At 35.2% G+C, this 20,556-nt stretch overlaps 1 protein-coding gene across 1 annotated transcript in view; it reads left to right on the forward strand.

The window, feature by feature from the left end:
• The window catches only part of MALRD1 (MAM and LDL receptor class A domain containing 1), a 336,021-nt gene that overhangs the window by 200,315 nt on the left and 115,150 nt on the right, over positions 1–20,556 (forward strand). The window contains exons 31-32 of the mRNA XM_012731266.1: positions 7,959–8,087; positions 16,167–16,322. Coding sequence (XP_012586720.1) covers positions 7,959–8,087; positions 16,167–16,322 — 285 coding nt within the window. The remainder of the gene's footprint in view (positions 1–7,958; positions 8,088–16,166; positions 16,323–20,556) is intronic.

Genomic DNA, 20,556 nt, shown 5'->3' on the forward strand with positions numbered 1-20,556 from the left:
GCTTAAAAGTATGTTGTTTTCTTTTTTGTAGCCAAACTATTTGTAAATAATTCTATCATACATTAAAAAAATTATCTTGAGTTCTGGTTCAGTAATCATCTTTATCCATACTAAATCTTTATTCACATTAAATTTTGAAGATTTGATTGAAATACTATAGGCAGATTATTTTTTTTTACATGTTGTGAATGTGAGATAACTCACTAGATGGGGTCATATATAATATACTATGATTAGTCTTGTTTGTATTCATTTTATGCAGAAAAACATACCTTGATCCTGAAATTTGCACATAAATTGAAAATAATGTAACAGTATCCTACAGTGACCTGACCTTACCACATAAATAATAGATTAGATGGGCTAATTAAAAGTCTTAATCAGGTTGCTCAACAAATCAAAGTCTCCTGTTTCTCATTAAAGTCCCTTAATAATATGAAAAACAGAAAAGTTTTAGAACCTTGTATTTTAAGGAATACCATATATTTCCTTGAACATAAGCTCATTTTTCTTTGTTACACTTATCATTGATCATTGTGGTAGATTTTCTATTTTTGGTGTGGAGGCAAGATCAATAATAAATGTAATTAACAGCTTCTATTCTATTTGTTATAAACATATATACTAGAAATACATTTTTACCAACCTTAAATAGATCAAGGCCACTTTTGCTAAAGACTTTGGAATGAGTCAGAAAATGGAACAAATAATTGTGTAAGCCTGCCTGGGAAGTATAAACTCCAAGGAGTGAAGCATTAATTGTTCATGGAAATTGCTCCAGAGTTTAGTAGCCTTTAAATTTGTGTGCCCCATAAACCTGCCGTTTCGATGTGCACTGATAAAACATTCAGTTTCAAATGATAAAATTGTATTGGCCTCTTATTGATCAAGTATCTTTAGATCAATCAGCCTTGTAGTTATATCTTGAGATTCTGGGAAATGAGCATTAAAGGATTCTATTCTGTCCCTCTCTACTTGACAAGGAATCTTTTAAGAACTAGAACACATACTTTCTCAGAGCTGCTGCTCCCAATTGTAGACATAAAACCTCAGATTTCTCTGATTTTGCAGCACCACACTGCTTCAGAGGCCATTGCAGATCTTTTCCTCTCATTAGTAGACCCCACTGCTGGCATACAAACTCGAAGAGGCGGGGGGGGGAGGACCAAGAAATGATGAGTATAGAGATGAAGATAGGCTTGCAACATGGTCTGGATTTTTCAGACCTGTGCCCTTTCAAGGAGAATTTAAAGCCATAGCTGAACAGTCACCTTGAACTAGAAAACGTATTCATCTTGTGTATATTTTTAACACCAGCCAAAGCTGCAGATAATAACCCTGATTTTATAAGACTGTAGCTATTTATGTTTTTTATCCTTATGATACATTCTCACACATTAAGTTTTTATGTTCATGACCCAATCTTGGGGATATATACACTTCATAGTATATGTTTCTACATTTTAATACTCACAAACTCCCCGTATCATTAGCCTAACTACTTGGGTAATTATTTTTATGTATCTTGTACTGAAAAATGTTAATGCTTTGATTATTTTCCAGCTTCACTAAGAAAGTATCTTCAAGTAAAATTGCATAGATTCTTGGAGTGGAAAGATCTTAACAATTCAGAGTGTTTGAATGATTTTCTTGCAGATTATTTGGGAGCTTTACAATTTGGAGGGCTAAAAGTAGAATATTGACTTTCAGTTTAGTTATTATGCTATCATCCCATAGTGGTTGTAAAAGAAAACAATTCAAGAATAATTACTAACTTGTTTGGTAAGATATAGAAAGAGTGGATTTTTAGCTAATTCAAATGAATCAACTGTCACATAATATAGTCAAATGTGCATATATCCTTAGTGTGTGTTAGTATTTTAAACAGTATTTTGAAGCAGTCTTCCATAGAAACGGTGCAGAAATTGTCTAACCAAAGTGAAAGAAAATAGTATTCTGGAGCAAAAGTTATCAACTGAGCCTGTCATCTTTTGACATTTTTCATATCTATGTGATATTGATGATCTAGCATACTTTTTTTTCTTACATCCCATCTTTAGTAGAATGGAGGTAAACTTTGTGCAAAGTGCATTCTCCTCAGTGTAGTAATTAGAACATTTTAATTAGGTCCAAGCACATGTCATCATCCAATCTTCTTGGATCTAATTCAAGTTAGAGTTGGAATCCAGAATATAGTAGTTATATCCTAAAAGAAGGACCACTTGTTAATAAGTTTTAAAATTTCCTGGGTGTTTTTATTTTCTCTCTATAATTTTATGTCTCATACCAAATCTGTTTCCCTCAAAAGGAGCATTATCTCCATTCTCTATGTTGTTTTCGCTCGCTTCTCTTCAGATAATTTTTGTTTCATACCTCATGTCATCACACACTACAGGCTGTAGCAACCAGTAAATTGTATAATTAACTGTGTTTATATAGACACTCAAAGTCAAATAATATATTGTATTTTAGAACATAGGCATTGTGAATAATTATCATATAGCCTTTTTCTGAACATGTTTTAATAGTTGCCTATTTTCTTATAACCATTGTTAACTGGGAATGACTTTTTTAATGATTTCAAATTTCATTTAATGTAGTTCTTATACTTAGTACTCATATAATGGTTAAAAGTTATTCTGTGTTTCAAATAACCCACAATTCTTTTTGTGATGCTAGATTATAAGCAGTTTTTTTTTTTCAAATTTAAACATAGTTCAGCAAATATTATTTAATGCCTGGTGTATAAGTTCTATTTTGGGGATGTAATGATGAATACTATAAGCTAGCTTTCTTTAAGCATTATTTTATTTTTGAGAAGTAGCATATTTAGTTTATCAGTTGTATGGCATATAAATTCAATAGAAAACTTATCAGTATTTCACTACCCTGTTATAATTAAGAGAACCAAGACCCCAGAGAGCTCTGTGTGTAAATTAGTCTTGGGAGAAATACAATTTAACTTGTGGCTTTTAGGTTTGTACATTTGAGCAGGATGAGACTTGGTGTTAAGTTTATTGGTTAGGAGTAAAAATATTTAGTCAAAGCATGTATTCTAACTTAGCTATTAAGTTACTTTGTGAATTTTTATAATTTAAATAATGAGAACAATTATTGTACCTGCCCCATGGAGCTATCTTGAGAATTAAATGAGTTAATGTATGCAATGTGCTTAAACAGGCTGAGATATGCCATCAAATCTCCATAAGCATCAGGGTCACAACCTTTATCATAAGCATCATCATATTCATCAACATTGTATTATACTCATATTAGACTAGGCTACTATTATCACATGGAATAGTTCATTTCTTATCCATTCTACAGTAATTTGCAGGTAGAAAAATTAGTTGGGCAGTTTTTCTCATGCAGAACTCCATTTTCTAGCCTTCAGTGTACTTCCTAGTGATTGTCCCTTTTCTGCTCAACCAAAAGAGAAAAAAGCCGTAGTTCTACTGGCTAGAATTCACTCTTATGACTCTTCTCACTTGAAAATGGAGCTGTATAATGTGTCTGGCTGAGAAACCACCACCTAACAATAACTATATGCAATAGAAATTTGCACATATATGTTGAAAATAGCCAAACATCACTACTTACAATTGATGAAGGCTGAAACATAAAAATGAGTAAAGGCAAATATAGATTAAAAGAGGATCTGTGGATGCCCTTTGCAGCAACATGGATGGAGCTGGAACGGATTGTGCTTAGTGAAATAAGCCAGAAAGAAAAGAAAAAATACCAGATGGTTTCGCTTATAGCAGGAGTATAAAGGACCAGGGGAGAAATAATAATAATAATAATAATGCACAACTATATATTAGGGACATTTTATGGGGGTAGAGGGAGGGATGGGATCAAAAATGGGGGGAAGTGCACTGGACTATGGTGGTGGAACACGGGTAATTTGGTGATGTAAAGCCTATGGAGATTACAACTGAGATAGAAAAAGGCACAAAATGATATAAAAGTAAACTATTATATTAATTAAACAAAAAAGTGCATATTATGAGGCTTATTGTGAAGCAAGCAATAGAGAAAAATAAAGTAGGAGACAAAATAAGAAGAAAATTTGTATTTTTTGCCAGTTTTAGAATGTCCAATATATTATAGCAAAATTCAACAAAAAATACATCAGAATCGACTGTACTCAAGAAGGTACAGGTTGGGATGCAGATATTAGATAACCAACCCCCATCTTGTAAAAAAATAATGGCAGTAAATCTAATCCCCAAGGAAGCTGGATGAGGGTCACAATTTGGCCTGCTGGTATTTGAAGGCCTGGATTGGAAAAAAAAAACAATGAGGAGAAGGAAGATTACAACATCATGGAATAATAGGAATATGATTTCTTTAGTTAATGAACTGAAAGAATTGAGAGGTCAAAAAGAAAGACTTTTTTGGGGGGAGGGTCTAAAATTGCCACAGTGAAGTCAAAATAGAAAGGCTGATATTTCTTAGCTAAGCCAGTGATTCTTGTAGTAGTTAATAGGAATTGAAAAAAGGTCAGGAGAAGATGAAAACTTCTGATCATTAAGAAATGTTTCTTCATGCATAAAAGCACAATGGATTGTGTCAAGTATCAGTGCTGAATTTTCTTGGCATTCTGTTATTTTTTAATTACTTCCTCATCCTCCTTAGGCCTTAAAAATTATTTTGTTTAAACTGTAAGCCATTATTTGATATATGTGTATATGTATTTCTTAGGATTCAGCAATCAGATGTTCTTAAATTGTATAGAGAATTCATAAAGAAAACTGGATATTTAAATATGCCTCTATCTTAAAACAAAATAGAAATATGAGTTTTGTGGCCAAAGAATATATATAATTGCTCTTTCAAACAAATTTAGAAATAGTGCATAAGCTCACCTTTTTTTTAAGATTTGTTATTTATGCTTACAGAACTGGGGTACACGCCAGAGGTCTGATGAGTGAGAGGCTTCACCAGTGACAGAGTGTGGAGCAGAACAGTCAGATTGACAAAATACACTGCTGAAGGGAGCAGTGGATGGGTCAGGAGAGGTCTGCCACACCAAGTGGTCACCTCTGGGGTGGGGATCAAACTCGTGCTGCAGTGCCTTTGGAGAGCTTCATAATGTGGTGCTTTAACCTGTTGTGCCACCAGGAAGGGCCCTAAGGTCACCTTTTTGTTTAAAACATGAAAAGTCAATCTGGAGGATATATGCCATTTAGCATGCAACTTGCCTCTGTGTATCACAGTTAAGTCCCATTTTTTAAATATTTCCATGAACTCTTGCTGTACACAGAGACATGGTCCATTGAATCCAATAACACTTCTGATAATTCTGACATAAACTGAACTTTGCTGTCACTGAGATCACTGAGGTTGCAGTTTCAGATGTGTAGCTATCATTTGTTTGATATGTGCATTGACCTTAAAACCTAGCTATTCTTCTCCCATAAGACAGATTTAAATGACTGTGATGAATAAAAATAGAAAATATACTATTGTTATTTTCTGAACATTTGAAAATCCTGGTCATGTTTTGATAAGTCAAACAGTGTTGAAATTGCCTCTTATTTTGCACCTTTCCTCTGATATATTTCTCTTTATAGTAAGAGAGAACATGAGTGAAATGCATAATTAGTCTATGAAAAAGATTCGGGGTACACAATAGTTTTGTAAAATATTTTTATGTTGAGTCTCTCTCCCTTCAATTACCCTGAACATTGCTCATCCTTCAAATAAAACTGAATTTCCATATTTGCAATGTCCCAAACTTGAGATAAAAAACTATGAAGTATGATACTTCATAAAGGAAATTCATAAAATTATGGCTTTGGTTTTTCCTGTTCGTTAAATGACTAGCTGAGATGATAGACACTTCTAGCTACTAGAATACATCTTAGTGTTTCTGAAATAGGGAGTGCTTTCAAATGCTCCTTTATGTTTACTTTTACATGAACACATAAACTCCTATGTCAGGTATTTCATTTATTTTTTCTTAAAGAACTGGGATATAGACCAGAGGTGCAGGGACAGTTAAAGGGTTCACTAGAGACAGAATGGGGAGCTGTACAGGCATATCAATGAAGTACACTGCTGAGGGGAGGAAAGAGTGGGTCAGGAGAGGTCTGCTGTGCCATGTGGGTCACCTCTGGTGCCAGGAATCAAACTCGTACTGAAGAAACAGCTAGCGTGTAGTGCTGCACTTTAACTGGTTGCAACACGAGAGGGGCTCGGGGATTTTATTTTAACAAATAGGTACACATTGTTCTTTTTATTGTACTTTTATCATTTTAACTAAAAGAGGAAATTAAAATGGTTAAAACGATATAAGACATTCTTTACCTATTAGATTTATCATGATGTTTTTGCTAACAGCATTCTATTTTACTCTTGTTTAGGAAGATATATGTTTCTTGAAATATAGGTTCTTTTTATTTCTTTATTATTGGTGAAACTCATGTGCCATGGATATTCCAAGCCTTTGTCAATTTAATGAAATTCAAAGCACTGACTTGACTTCTCTTCATGTCTTTAATATTCTGTATTGTTATTCTGTATTGTTAAAGAAATAGTATCATTTAGAGATGTAGTCTAATTTAGTCATATTTAAAACTACAGAACTAACTATTTAAATTATAAATCAAAATGCATTTCCCCTGTGGAATAATTATATGGCTTCACAGCCTATGGCATTAAAAACAAAATTCCAATCTATAGATTTGCATACTAAATAGTGCCCACAAACTGTCTGAATTAACTATAAATTCTCACTAGTGTTAATTAAAATTATGTGGCAAAGCTTATAAGCTGCTCAATAAGCATGGCCTCTAATGATGCATCTTTTTGTTGTCCATAGTTGAAATATTTGCTGTTGTTGCAGATTCCCTCTCTACATTCTTCGTATTTAGATTACATTTTACTAGTAAATTATTTCTGGACGTTACTCAGGTATTAACTAATGGCCTGAGGATGATTCAAAGATTATGGAAGTGCATGTAATGAAGTTTATAGAATTTTACTAGTTTGCCAACTTATGCAAAGCAGTTTTGAATCTATCCATGCCTATGCAACAAAGACATTACTAAAAATTATTGAATTGTTGGAGTTGATAAAAGTGAATTTTGGCCTTTACTGTCCATCACACTAAAATATTGAAGTATCATCTTTAGAATTCTTGTCATTTAAAATGATATTAAAATATGTCAATTGTGTTAAAAAATTTTGTCAATTCACATTCTAAATCCCTATTAGATGGAAGCCTTATGTCTTCAATGATTATAATCACAATTTATAAAGGACAAACTATTACATACAGAGTATTAGGTTCAAGAAGACAGAAAAAACTACTTCTAAATATTTGAGGTCTGGAAGGACAGTATACATGTAAACATCTTTTAAATGAAGTGGTAAGCATCTAGTATTTGGATAAAAGTGTTATTTGGTAGTACAGAACAGGTAGAATCCAATCCAGGGCTTGGATGGCAAAGAGAATGTCAAGACAGGAGAGAGAGTCTTTCCTTGAGTCTTGAGGATAAGCAGAACTTGCAGGAGAGAATGGATAGTTAGTTCAGGCAAAAGAGAGTATATGTGAACACACACACACAAATGTGTAGAGAAAGTGGCATATTTGGAAACTCTTAGTCACAGGGTTTATTTTGTCTGTAAGTGCTTAATAAAAGAGTTTCAGTACAAGAGATTGGAAAACTTAGCTGGAACCAAAATATCATTAACATCTTGATTCTGAGTGTGGTTTTATATAGTAGGTAAAGATCAGTTCTTGATTAGTAATACTTTTTTGAAAGCACAACCTAAGTTTTTTGCTGGGCAGTTGGAAGTGGGAGTGAGTAAAGGGAATTGCTTCTGAGTCAACTTTGGATAGTTGTTAAAATATTTTATGTATTTAACAAAGTGGAATCTATAAAATGATTAAAAGATTATTCAAATTTATTGAAAATATGACAAATAACGCTTTTGTTTTTCCCCAGTGGAAGAGACTTCTGAGATTTGCCCAGAAGTCACTGACTTTTTGTGCCACAACAAGAGATGTATTGCATCCCACCACGTCTGTGACTATAAACGAGATTGCTTAGATGGGTCTGATGAAACTAATTGTGGTAAGTATATTTGTAGCTATAATGCAGCAGATTCAACACAGAGCTTTACTGGTAGGGTAATGTACAACTTTGATGACTGGGAAGGAACATTCTTTGGGACTGCCTTTAGGCTTAATGGTTAAGTCATTTCCAGGTCCTGATTTCGGTACCTGACCAGGGAATTGACCCAGATGGCGCAGCAGACCTCACCTGTCTTGTCCCCCTAGCAGTGTATTTTAGTAAATCCACCTGTTCTGCTCCCTACTCTGTATCTGATGAATCCTCTTACCCTCTCACCCTGTACCTCACGCCTGTTTCCAATTTGTCTACTTATAAATAAATAAATCTTTAAAAAGAAAAGAGAAGAAACATTCTTTAATGTGCTATAATAGATTTAGAAAATAGCCAAAACATTATCCAACTTGTCTATACAAATATCCAAATGACAGATTTATTTATTATTCATCCTTTCACCTTCACATTAAGAACTGTAACAAATCAATGGTAAATCATTTTAAAAATTATTTCATTGTGGCATTGTTAGAAGAACTCAGTGTAGGTCAAATTCAAACTGCCAGTAACTGACCTAACGGTTTATATTTTTTTCATTTCTTTTCCCATTCCTTCTCCAAAAGATAACTAGTTTACTTTGAACAAGGCTAAAAATGATCACTTGGATAAATACCATTTTAATGAGTAATTTTAGCAATTATATCATACTGGCAAAAGAGGTAGATAAGCCATGTTGGGCTTTTTATTTTATTAAGCTTTAAATCAAGTGATGCTTTTAAAAGGAATGTATAAAACTAAGCATGTACTTTTAAAATATGAGTGTAAATGTAAAGTCAAATAATTTAAAATAATTTAAAACCTATGAACATTCCATTCAGATGGAATCTTGATACCATCCATACAGGCTACATCACAAACTACCTCAGAGTTAGTGGACTAAGTTATTTTCATGTGTGGGTCAGTACTGTTGAAAGGAGTGCTAACCAGCTCCTCTCTCATCCACGTGCTGTAAACTGGGAAGGCTGGAAGTGCAGGACCATTTCCAGAATGACCTCACCTCTCTGCATTTGGCACATCACTACTCTTTGTCTTTGATTCTCACTCTACGCACGCCTCATTGTCCAGGGCAATCCTGCGACTGGCTTTCCATCCTTTGGCTGCCCTATGGCTTGCTCCAAGAACCTCTGGAAAAACTGCAAGTGCTCTTGTGATTTAGTCTCAGATGTTCCACGTTACATGTAAATAAAATAAAGCTAGCTGAGATTCAAAGAGAAAAAGGGACCAGGCTCCACCTCTCCATGTGAAAAGAAGGGAGAACCACAGAATTCTTATTTCATCTTTGATTTTTACCTAGTATCATTTTGATTCTTCAATTGCTTATAGTGGTAGTGTTTTGAAAGTGTTCATTTTCTTTTGTACTATTGAAAGTGAAATAAGGTTAAATCGAATTAAATAATATGTAGAGGTTTCCCTGGTGGTGCATCGAGTTAAAGCCAGCACTATGAAGCTATGCACAGCCACTGACCCCAGGCCAAGGAGGTTACTTACATGGAACAGCAGACCTCTCCTGTCTTGCCCACTGCTCCCCTCAGCAGTGTATTTCATTCTGTATGAATGAATCCACTGGCAAACCCACTCAACCCACCCCTTACACCTCTGAACTATAGCCCAGTTCTTGTATGCATAAATAAATCTTTAAATAAAGTGTATGTAGTGAAACTATATAATTTTAATCATTTTGATTGTACAATTCATTATTATTAGGTAGATTTGCACTGTTGTACAACTGTCACTGCTATTCATCTCCAGATTTTTTTATTAATTTTGAAGAATTAAAGCTCTATACTCATTAAAGATTGCATTCTATTCTCCCCACACCCCAGAGACAGACAGTAATCATTCTATTTTCTGTTTCAAAGTATGCAATGACTCTTCGCCCCTCATCTAAGTAGAATTATAAATGTGTCTTTTTGTGAAGAGTTTATCATAATGTTCTGAACATTCATCCCATATTTCAGTTTTACATCAGGGTATAGAAGCAAATGAAGTTGGTGGTACTACTTAAAACTATACTTTGAGTACTACATTTTAATGCTATTTTGGTAAAAGACTATGTATTCCCTTTATCGTGTATGCATTATCAAACAAATTATATACTATATTGAATATTTTTCTAATATTATTTCTAGCTCCTTTAATTGCAAAAAAAAAAAAAATTAGTTTTAGATACCAGCTATATGGAATTGATTTCAAAAGAAATCTAACGAAACTTTCTTGTGAAACTACTATTTTCTTCATAATGTATAACAAATAGAATGTATAATAATCACAGATAAGACATCAAAAACATGGCCAAAATGTATGAAGATTATAAAGGTGAATAATTCGAACATGATTGCATAACTTAGTGGTGTAAAAATAACAACTGGGGCCTTCCCTGGTGGTGCAGCGGGTTAAAGCACAGCACTAAGAAGCGAAAAGCCACTTCCACATGAGTTCGATTCCCGCCTGCCCCAGAGGTGGCCCACCTGGTGCGGCAGACCTCTCCTGACCTGCCCTCTGCTCCCCTCAGCAGTGTACTTCATCGATCTCTCTGTTTTGCTCCCCACTCTGTCTCTGGTGAAGCCTCTCGCCACCCCTGAGGCTCTTGCCTGTAGCCCAGTTCTGTATGTACAAATAAATAAATCTTTAAAAAAAAAAATGACAACTGTCAAATACAGATGGTTATTACAGATAGTAATTATCTTATTTCAAGTTGCACCTATATTGAAGCTACTTCTATAAAATTACTCTCTTAATTTACTTCTATTCCTATTATGAGCAAGGAACAACTTCCTAAACTATTGGATGCATAAAAATTAATAATATATTGTTTTAAACTTCAAAACTAATTTCTACTGTGGTAACATAAGTAGGTATGGAATGTATTATGAAATATAAGTGAACCATTTGGGAAGGTTATCTCTCAGAAAGGAAAAGCACCAAAATAGAATAAAGCTCTTTTTTTTCTTTCCTTTTCCATTTCTTTCAAAGTCATGAATATTTGTGGGAAATTTGACAGTCATTTTTCAACCGTGAATGAGCATGAAAAGGACAAGATGACAGAGAGGAAATATGGAAATCTGTGCTTTATAATGTCACAGTTTAACCATAATACCAACCTTAAAGTGACAACTTATGACTGCTTGTTAATTGAGATCAATTAATTTCTGTCTAAGCTATTGTTACTTGATTTTGTAGATACTTGGGAGAAAGTACATACTGATGCCAGTAATGAGCAAAATGTACTATCACAAAGAAAGAAATCTAAAAGCTTGGCAATCCTGAAGTTGATTCACAGATTTTTGTAAATAATTTTGTAACCTATCACTTTACTATATTCACTTCTTAATTCTAATACCTTTTACTGGAGCTCTGGGGATATTATATGAATTCTCTGTTATGGGTAAATAGTAATAGTTTCACTTTTCTCCTTCCAGTGTGGGCTCCTTTTATATCATTTTCTTTTTTAGTTACTCCTACTGTCCCTGACAACATTTCATTGATTAGTATGGATCTAGAGTAGGATGGACATCTTGTCTTGTTCCTTATCTTAGAGAAAAAAACTTTCAAATTTTTAACCATTGAGAATGATGTGGGTTTTGTCTTATTGTGTTGAGATAGTTTCCTTCTACATCTGTTTTGTTAAGTGTTTCTGTTATAAAAGTATGATGAGTCTTATATGCTTTTTTCTGCATCTATTAAAATGATAATGATGTCTTCCTTTCTTTTGTTGATGTGTTTTGTCATGTTTATTGATACACATATGTTCAGCCTTTCCTGCATCTCTAGAGTAAATCCCAAACAATCATGTTTAACTCTTTTTTTATAAATTTATTTATCCACACAGGACTGGGGTACAGGCCAGAGATGTGGGGTGTGAGAGGATTCACAGTGGCAGAGTGGGGAGCAGAACAGGCAGATGGACTGAAATGCACTGTTGAGGGGAGCAGCAGGCAGATCAGGAGAGGTCTGCACGACATGGGGGGTCACTCGCCTGGCCTGGGATTGAATGCTACAGTGACTGTGATAGCTTCACAGTGCTATGCTTTAACCTGTTGAGCCACCAGGGAGGGCCCATGTATGACTCTTAATTGTGAATTCAATTTACTAGTATAGTTTTGAGAATCTTTCATTTCTATTCATCAGGGACTTGGGTCTACAGTTTTCTCTTCCTTGTCTGGTTTTGGGTCAGAATAACGTAGGCTGCATAGAATATGTTGATGATCTGTCCATAGCTATCAGTGGGATGTTAAATTCCCATACTATTATGTGGCTGTCAAGAACTCCTGTTGAATATGTTCATATCTACTTTATATATTTTGGTGCATGAATACTGCCAATTGATATTTCTTTCTGCTGTAGTCATCCTTTCCTCATTATATTAGGCCCATCTTTGTCTCTTGCTACCTTTTTGACCAGAATTCTATTTTATCTGATACAACTGTGGTGGTTCCTGATGTTTTAAACTTTTCATTGCCTTGGAGTACCAATATATACCCCTACACTTTAAGTCTGTGTTTATGTTTATAGTTAAATGAGGCCCTTGTGAAAATCATATAGCTAGTTTTGCTGTTTATTCAATCTGACCACTCTATGTCTTGATTGATGAATTTATTCCATTTACATTAGAGGTGATTATTGATATATGAGGGCTTTCTACAACCATTTTGTCATTAATTTTTTGGTTCTGTATTATCTTTTTTTCTTGTTCAAAATTTTGTGGACTTTCTTTTTATTGTTTTATGTTGAAAGGACTCTGTGGTAGTCTAGGGATTAAGTCTCAGTTCTATCACCACAACATACCACCATGCTGACCTGAGTTCAATCCCTGACCAGGGAATTAAGCCATATATGGCACAGCAGACCTCTCAGTCTCACCCTCTGCTACCATCAGCAGTGTCTTTCAGTCCGTCTTCCTGCTCTGCTCTCCACACTGTCTCTGGTAAATCCTCTCACCTCTCACACCTCTGGCCTGCACCCCAGTTCTTCTATCCAAGAATAAATAAATAAAATCTTTACAGATTTAGATTGAGGAGCTACTGACATTTCTTGAAGGAGGTATAAAATGTTGGCAAACTATCAGTTTTTGTTTTTCTGAGAAAGACTTAATTTCTCCCTCATATCTGAGAGTTTTGCAGGTAGAGTGTTCTTAGCCAGCAGTCTGTATCTTGAGTATTGTGAATAGGCCATCCACTTACTCCTTGCCTGTAGTGTTTCAGCAAACATATTTGGTTGTTGATGTTAGCCATATTCAATATTGTTTCTTTGTCTTGAATGCTTGATAGTCAGCTACTATGTTTTTTATTGTGGGTGATTCTTTTAGCTGAATGGTTTTACATATTTAGTTTCTTCCCAACTTCAAGGTTTTTTTCTCTATTTTTTCTTTGAATAAACTCTTCTTTCCCTTTTATATTTTCCTTTCCCTTGCCTTAGGGATATCCATAATCTTTATGTTGCTTCTCCTAGTGGAATTTGATAGTATTCAGTGTTCTCTCATTTTTTAGCATCTTATTTCTCTGTCTTTCACCTGTATCCTCTATATGACTATCAAGTTCACTGATTTGTTCTTCTACCTTCTCTGTTCTAGTTCTATAATTTCCCTAGCACACTTGATTGTATTTATTGAGTTCTTTGTATGCTGACTCTGTTTTTATGTTTGTTCTTCAGCTTTATGAGCCCATTTTTTTTTCTGATTTCTGCTGTACTCTTTGCTTAGCTTTTCTGAGTTTTAATGTATCATTTTGACTTGCTTGTCTGTGTTTCCCTTCACTTCACTGAGGTTCTTTGTATAGCTGTTTTGAACGCTATCTGATAGCAAAATATAATCATATAAGTGTTTGTGGTTGGGTTCTAGAATGCTGTTTTCGATTTTGTAGGCATACGCCCTTGAGGTCTCAATTTGTCATGTGCTATCTTTTTGGGGCTGCCCATGTTGTTAACTCCCCCTCCCCATTTTTGTTTGTTAACATCTAGATCAGTAGGATAGAAAGTTGAATTATTTTTCTTTGATAGCATGAAATTAATTAACTTTATTTTATTTTTGGCCTTGCTTCCAGGTCTCTAATTACAAAGAGATTAAGGGCTCTTCTTAAGCAGAGCAAGGTATCTTAAGCACAAGGTATTTTAAGCAGGAGGGATCCAGTGTTGTAGCAAACATTTTGAGAGATACTGGTCTGTGTTTGTGGCACTGCCAATGTCTTCAGGGTATCGGATCAAAGACTCAGTAGCCTGCTTGTCTTTAATGTACTGCACAAACTCAGTACCAGTCACAAGGGTGGGGGATGGGAATAGAACTCAGAGTGACTTGAAGTTATGCAGCTTCTCAGGTTTCTGGCCTGTGTGCTACTCAGCCCCTCAATGCGGACTCCACTGGGCCATGATATATGCCTCCATAGTGTCGGTTCTGCCTTCCCCAGGGCTCTTGCTGAGTCAAAAGGCCTATCTTCTATGTCCGTAATCTAAGTCGTAGCCTCCGGACTTCGTTCCACCTACTTCCTGTGAAGGACAACAGTTTGCTAACTCTGCAGTTCTGGGCCCCGGCTGATAAGGAGACCGTCCTTGGCTCCAGCTGGGCCTGGCCATCTTTCCCTGCTAGATATGGCCATGGGCTTAGTCCATCCTGCTAATTGTATCTTTTCTTTTCGGTCACTCTTCCGCGCGACTCCTCCTGCCTCTCTCTCTGCCTGACCGTGGCCCGGCCAGTGGGCACTCGACATGATACCTTTAATGTGTATATAAGTTCAGCTCTGAAATAAAATAGCACTTCTTCCTTTTGGTGAACAGACTCACGGCGACCGTCTTTCCTTCTGCCTTTTCCTTTCATCCTGTCCAATAAGTATCTCTGTCTGATGCAGTCTGTTGGTCTTTTTAAGTACAAGGGAGAGATAAAGAATACCTAACATTAATCTATGTTACGAAATAGTCATGAGGGCCCTCCCTGAAGGTGCAAGGATGATCGGGTTAGGATGCAGCACTACAAGCTAGCCACAGCTGCTTCAGTGAGAATTCCATCCCCATCTGGGAGGTGATATACATGGCTCAGCAGACCTCTCCTGTCTCACCCCACTGCTCCCCTCAGCAGTGTACTTCGTCCATCTGCCTGTGCTGTTCCCCACTCTGTCTCTGGTGAATTCTCTCACCTCCCCTGTATCTCTGGTCTGTACCCAAGTTCTATAGAAATAAATAGAATAAATCCTTAAAAAATAAGTCATGAACAAGAAAACATATGAGGGATAAATGTTTAATATAACACAAACATCATCTTTCTAAAAATGAAAATTCAATGTTAATCTAACTTGATTCTGCTTAAATAAATCAATATTTCATCCTGTCTGCAGGGGACAGTCATTTTTTATAGTGAATACTCAAAAATAATAACTGCTATGTAAAAAAAGAAAAAAAAAAACAAAGCCGATATCAGGGCATTAAGATGGCACTTTTCACAGATGACTGTGTAATAGACACTTCGTTATTGTCTAGTAATTTTTCTCATTGTGAATAGCTTATTTTTAAATGAGCTATAAATCAACACTTAGATAAGAACCTCTTTCATATTTTTGTAATTAGTTCTGAAGTGTGAGCTCTAAAGTGGTATACAGAGAGGGTCTGTATCATACACTTTTTGTTTCTTCCCACAAAGCAAATTTTCTTTAGTAAATGACTTTTCTAGTGATCTATTTGTTAAATACCAGAGTCAACAGAGAGAACTTATTAAACATTCAGACCACAGCAGCTGTATATTTGTTAAAACTGAATTATCTATATTATTATTATACTTCATATGTATACAAATTTTTTGTCATAGGAAACTATTACTATTGAATCTATATAGTTCCTTCATGAATAATTGATATTATCCACACACAAGATCTTGTGATTTAAAATAGAAAACTATAGTACAGACTGATTTTATTACTGAGTACAAATGTCCTATTTAAATTTAACATATGTAATTACAATATGTAAATTTCAGTTTTTTTAAATCACAAAGATAGTACACTATCATTTGATATATACTTTGTTGATATTCCATTTTTGTTTCCTTAGGCCAGTATACAAATACAATAGGAAGCTGCAATTTTGAAATAACTTCTGAGAACTGGACCACAGCTTGTGGTCTTATTCAAGATTCTCAAGATGACTTGGATTGGGCCATTGGAAGTAGAACTGAAAATTTGAGTCCAGACTCTGATCACACACCAGGTAAGTACAATAGAGAGACCATGGCAAATAATCCATTTGGTTGGAATCTGCTTTATCTGAGCAAGTATTAGAGTGCATTATTTACATCTGTGTGGGGGTAAAGCTAAACAGAGTTTATAAAAAGAGAGATCTTCCCATCTATATTAACCCTTAACTATACTATATAGATCCCTAAGCTGAGAAACCCCTGTATATATATAGTAATCCTTTCCTCATTATATTAGGCCCATCTTTGTCTCTTACTATCTGATGTTTTAAACTTTTCATTGTCTTGGCATACCAATATATATCCCTACACTTTAAGTCTGTGTTTATGTTTATCGATAGTTAAATGAGTCTCTTGTAAAAATCATCTAGCTATATATGATTTTTTTTTGAAAGATTTATTTATTTATGCATACAAGAACTGGGGTACAGGCCAGAAGCATGGGGTATGAGAGGATTCACCATAGGCAAAGTGAGAAGCAGAATAGGCAGACTGATTGAAGCACACAGCTGAGGGGAGCAGAAGTGAGACAGGAGAGGTCTGCCACACCATGTGGGTCACCTCCCCGGCCGGAGATTAAGCTCGTGCTGCAGTGGTCATGGACAGCCTCATAGTGCTGCACCTTAACCCCTTGCATCACCAGGGAGGGCCCAAAGCCCATAATTTATATTTTAAGAGACTCACATATTTTATTTAATATAACCTAATGGTGTCTTTGAAGTCCCTAGTTGGACAGAGATAGAGGACATTCAGATTAATGTATACAACAAGCAAAGGTATATAGTTAGCAATGATAACAGTTCTTGTGCTGCTGCAATAGCTAATAGTTGACCAGCATTTTATTTCCATTTCTCTGAGATCTGGGGGGTAGATATGTAAAAATAAGTGGAAACAGAAAATGAATGGGCATCAATAATTTAACAACCTTTACTTCCTGCCTTGTGATTAAGCTTGTAATTTTAGTTGCTTTTACTATCTTCAGCACTTCTCTTTTCTGAAGACTTTCACTTTCTTAAGAATAAAATGGGTTTTCTAAAAACTATTTTAGAGGCAACCATTTTCTTAAGAGTATAAAGTAACTCTAAAATATTTATTAAGTTTAATTTTATAGTCAACTTGGAGGTAATTTTAGGATGAGATTAAGTCCATGTTCATGATGTGAATGGGTCTCATACAATCAGTAAAAAACTTTAATAGAGGGGGAAAAAAGCTCCCTAAGTAAAGGGAACTTTCCCAAAAGACCGTCTTTGAACTTTACTGTACTCTCTGCACTCCTGGATCTCCATCTTGCTGGTCCACACTACTGATTTTAGACTTGCCACTGCTGATAATGTGGACTAATTACTTATAATAAATGTCTTTTTTTATATAAAACCTATTGGTTCTGGTTCTCTGGAGAACCCTAACTAATACAATATTCCTCAAAACACATTAAGCACAATAAAAAAAAAAGACCATATGCAATTAAAATGATTTTATTGCCAAAGAATATAAGATTCACCTAGACATTTTATGACTGTGAAAAGAGAACAATAAATTTATATACGTGTTCCAGGAAAATCACACATATACTGTCCCAGTACAGTATAGGTATTCATTCTTGTTTTGTAGTTGTTGTTTAATGCATCTTAAGATTGACGAGGTAAATTATATTCTTATGCTTTTTACTAAAGTTCTTTTCATCAATGTTATAAGGATCTCTTTTTTCTAAAATATTTAAATATAAATAAGCAAGAAAAGGAAAGTCTTCCCTAGTAGTCATCAGTACACTTTGTGCATCCGCCATTCTTTCTTTTTTTTTTTTTTTAAGATTATTTATTTATGCATACAGAACTGGGATACCGGCTAGAGGTGCAGGGGCGGCAAGAGGCTTCACCAGAGACAGAGTGGGGAGCAGAACAGGCTGACTGATGAAGTACACTGCTGAGGGGAGCAGCGGGCGGGTCAGGAGAGGTCTGCCACGCCATGTGGTCACCTCCGGGGCAGGCGGGAATCGAACTCATGCGGAAGTGGCTTTAGCTTCTTAGTGCTGTGCTTTAACCCGCTGCACCACCGGGGAGGGCCCGCGCCATTCTTTCTTAATGAACATATTTGCAAATAAAAATAGTTTTACTTAATTCAGTAATTTTCAGAATATGGCTGAATAACTTCAGTTATTTTTACAAAATAGTTTTAGCTATGATGCTTTCTAGTAGCCTACTTTTTGAACATGTCGTAACATAAAAAGTATATAGTAGAAACTTCTTAAATTGTTTCCAAAAGCCCTAAAATGAAAATCACAGCAGTGTGCATTTTGTCTATACATAGAACATGTTTTTGATGTCTTATTGACAGTTCTAGAGGATAAGTGGATAAGTGTGTTTTTCTTCTTAGAGAAATGATAAGAAATAAGTCAATTTTCATCTTTGCCAATCCAGATAGTAGCATTTTGATACAAATGCCTCAGAGTTCTTCAGTAACATCTACAGTAATCTTTTCTTATCATAAGACAGTATAAGTAGAGCATATCTGTTGGCATAATATTACTGATGGGGGCTCTCCCTGAGGGTACAGAGGGTTAAAACACAGCACTATGAAGCTATCACAGCCACTGCAGCACGAGTTCAATCCCTGGTGGATGGGTGAGGGGGTGTCACCCACATGGCGCAGCAGACCCCCCCTCTGCTCCTCTCAGCAGTATATCTCAGTCAATCTGTCTGTTCTGCTCCCTATATGGTCTCTGGTGAATCCTCTTACCCCCACCTCTCATTTCCTCGCAACTCTGGCCTATATTCCAATTCTGTATGCATAAATAAATAAATATTTAAAAAAACATACTACTAATGGTACAAAAATTTTAAATTTCTGAAAAGGTAAACAGAATAATGAGTAGATATGAGAAAAGTCCCATGCATTGTTCAAATAGACAAACATGAATGATCAAATTGGTAACCTTTTAATGGAACAATTATGATCTATTAATAGGTGTGTTCATTTTCTGTTTTTGCACTGTCATAGCTTATGTGAGTTTCTTAACAACCATTTGAATCTGTTATTTATGTAATATTATATACAAGTAATGTAGTCCAGAAAAGAAAAGCAATCATTCTGACAGAATTCTTTGTGATCCGACCTGTAAATCACTACTTGAAACAGTTTATTTTTACATAGTGCTCTTTTCAAAGCTGCCTGATTTTATCAGCTTGATATTCTAATGAGGCTCACTGAACTTGTTTAGGCATCTCTGAGACAATGGGCTGCTAAATGAATTGTAAGGACATTAATTAATTTTGACCCTCTGGGAAAAACAAAATTTCCTTATGAGAATGCTTACAGATTCAGAGTCTATGATCTATTTCTAAACACCACAATATTGCTGTTAATTAGAACTGTATTTATAGATCTTTTCATTTATTGTTACCAAGATGAAGAATTAGAAACATTTGGGGACATTTTTAACTCACATCATAAGTCTATTTATGAGCCTTTTTGGAACCAGTGCTAATGTTGTAGAGACTCTTTAGTCTACACATGAATAGAGTTTGGCCCTAGTACAAATGGATTTAATGGTAAGAGTGACATTTGAATCAACAAAGTTATAATGCAAAAAGCTGTTGTCTCTTTTTCTCTTAAATCTATTTAACTTTTACTTGTATAATTAACCATTCCCACAATTAGACTATAATCTCCAATAGGGCAAGGGCTACAATTTGCTATTTATGTATTCTCTCCAGAATTTAAGACCAACTAGTACTTAGCACGTTTGTAGGTCTCATTTACTTGAAGTTTCTCCTTTTGTATTTATTAATGGCAAAATATTTGAGATTAATAAATACAGCAAACACTCCCTGAGTGCCTATTGAATACCATTACTGAATGCTGGAAACAGAGGGAGTGACTTAACAAGATATTTGTAAAGTAATTGGAATGGATTATGCTATCTATTAAACTTGCTTACTCTCATGCAATTCCATATTCGCAACACAAGGTCAAAATATACCTCCAAACTATCTTAGTGTGCTATTGGTGTGATATGTATAATGGTTTAAAACGGTAAATGGTCAGTAAATATAGCCTATTTGACTTTGACACAACCCCTGCAGATCATAGCCCTGTTTCCTTTTGGGTGGATAGGACAGGTATTCATATTCCCGTGTAACAGATGAGGAACAAGAGAATCCTAATGACTCTTCTAAATCTGAATAATAAGCTACAAAGCCAGAATTGAACACATATGTGACTCATCCAAGCCCCTTTCAGGCAGTCATT

The sequence above is a fragment of the Condylura cristata genome, unplaced genomic scaffold, assembly GCF_000260355.1.
Source record: "Condylura cristata isolate star-nosed mole 26May11 unplaced genomic scaffold, ConCri1.0 scaffold00030, whole genome shotgun sequence".
NCBI classification, from domain to species: domain Eukaryota; kingdom Metazoa; phylum Chordata; class Mammalia; order Eulipotyphla; family Talpidae; genus Condylura; species Condylura cristata.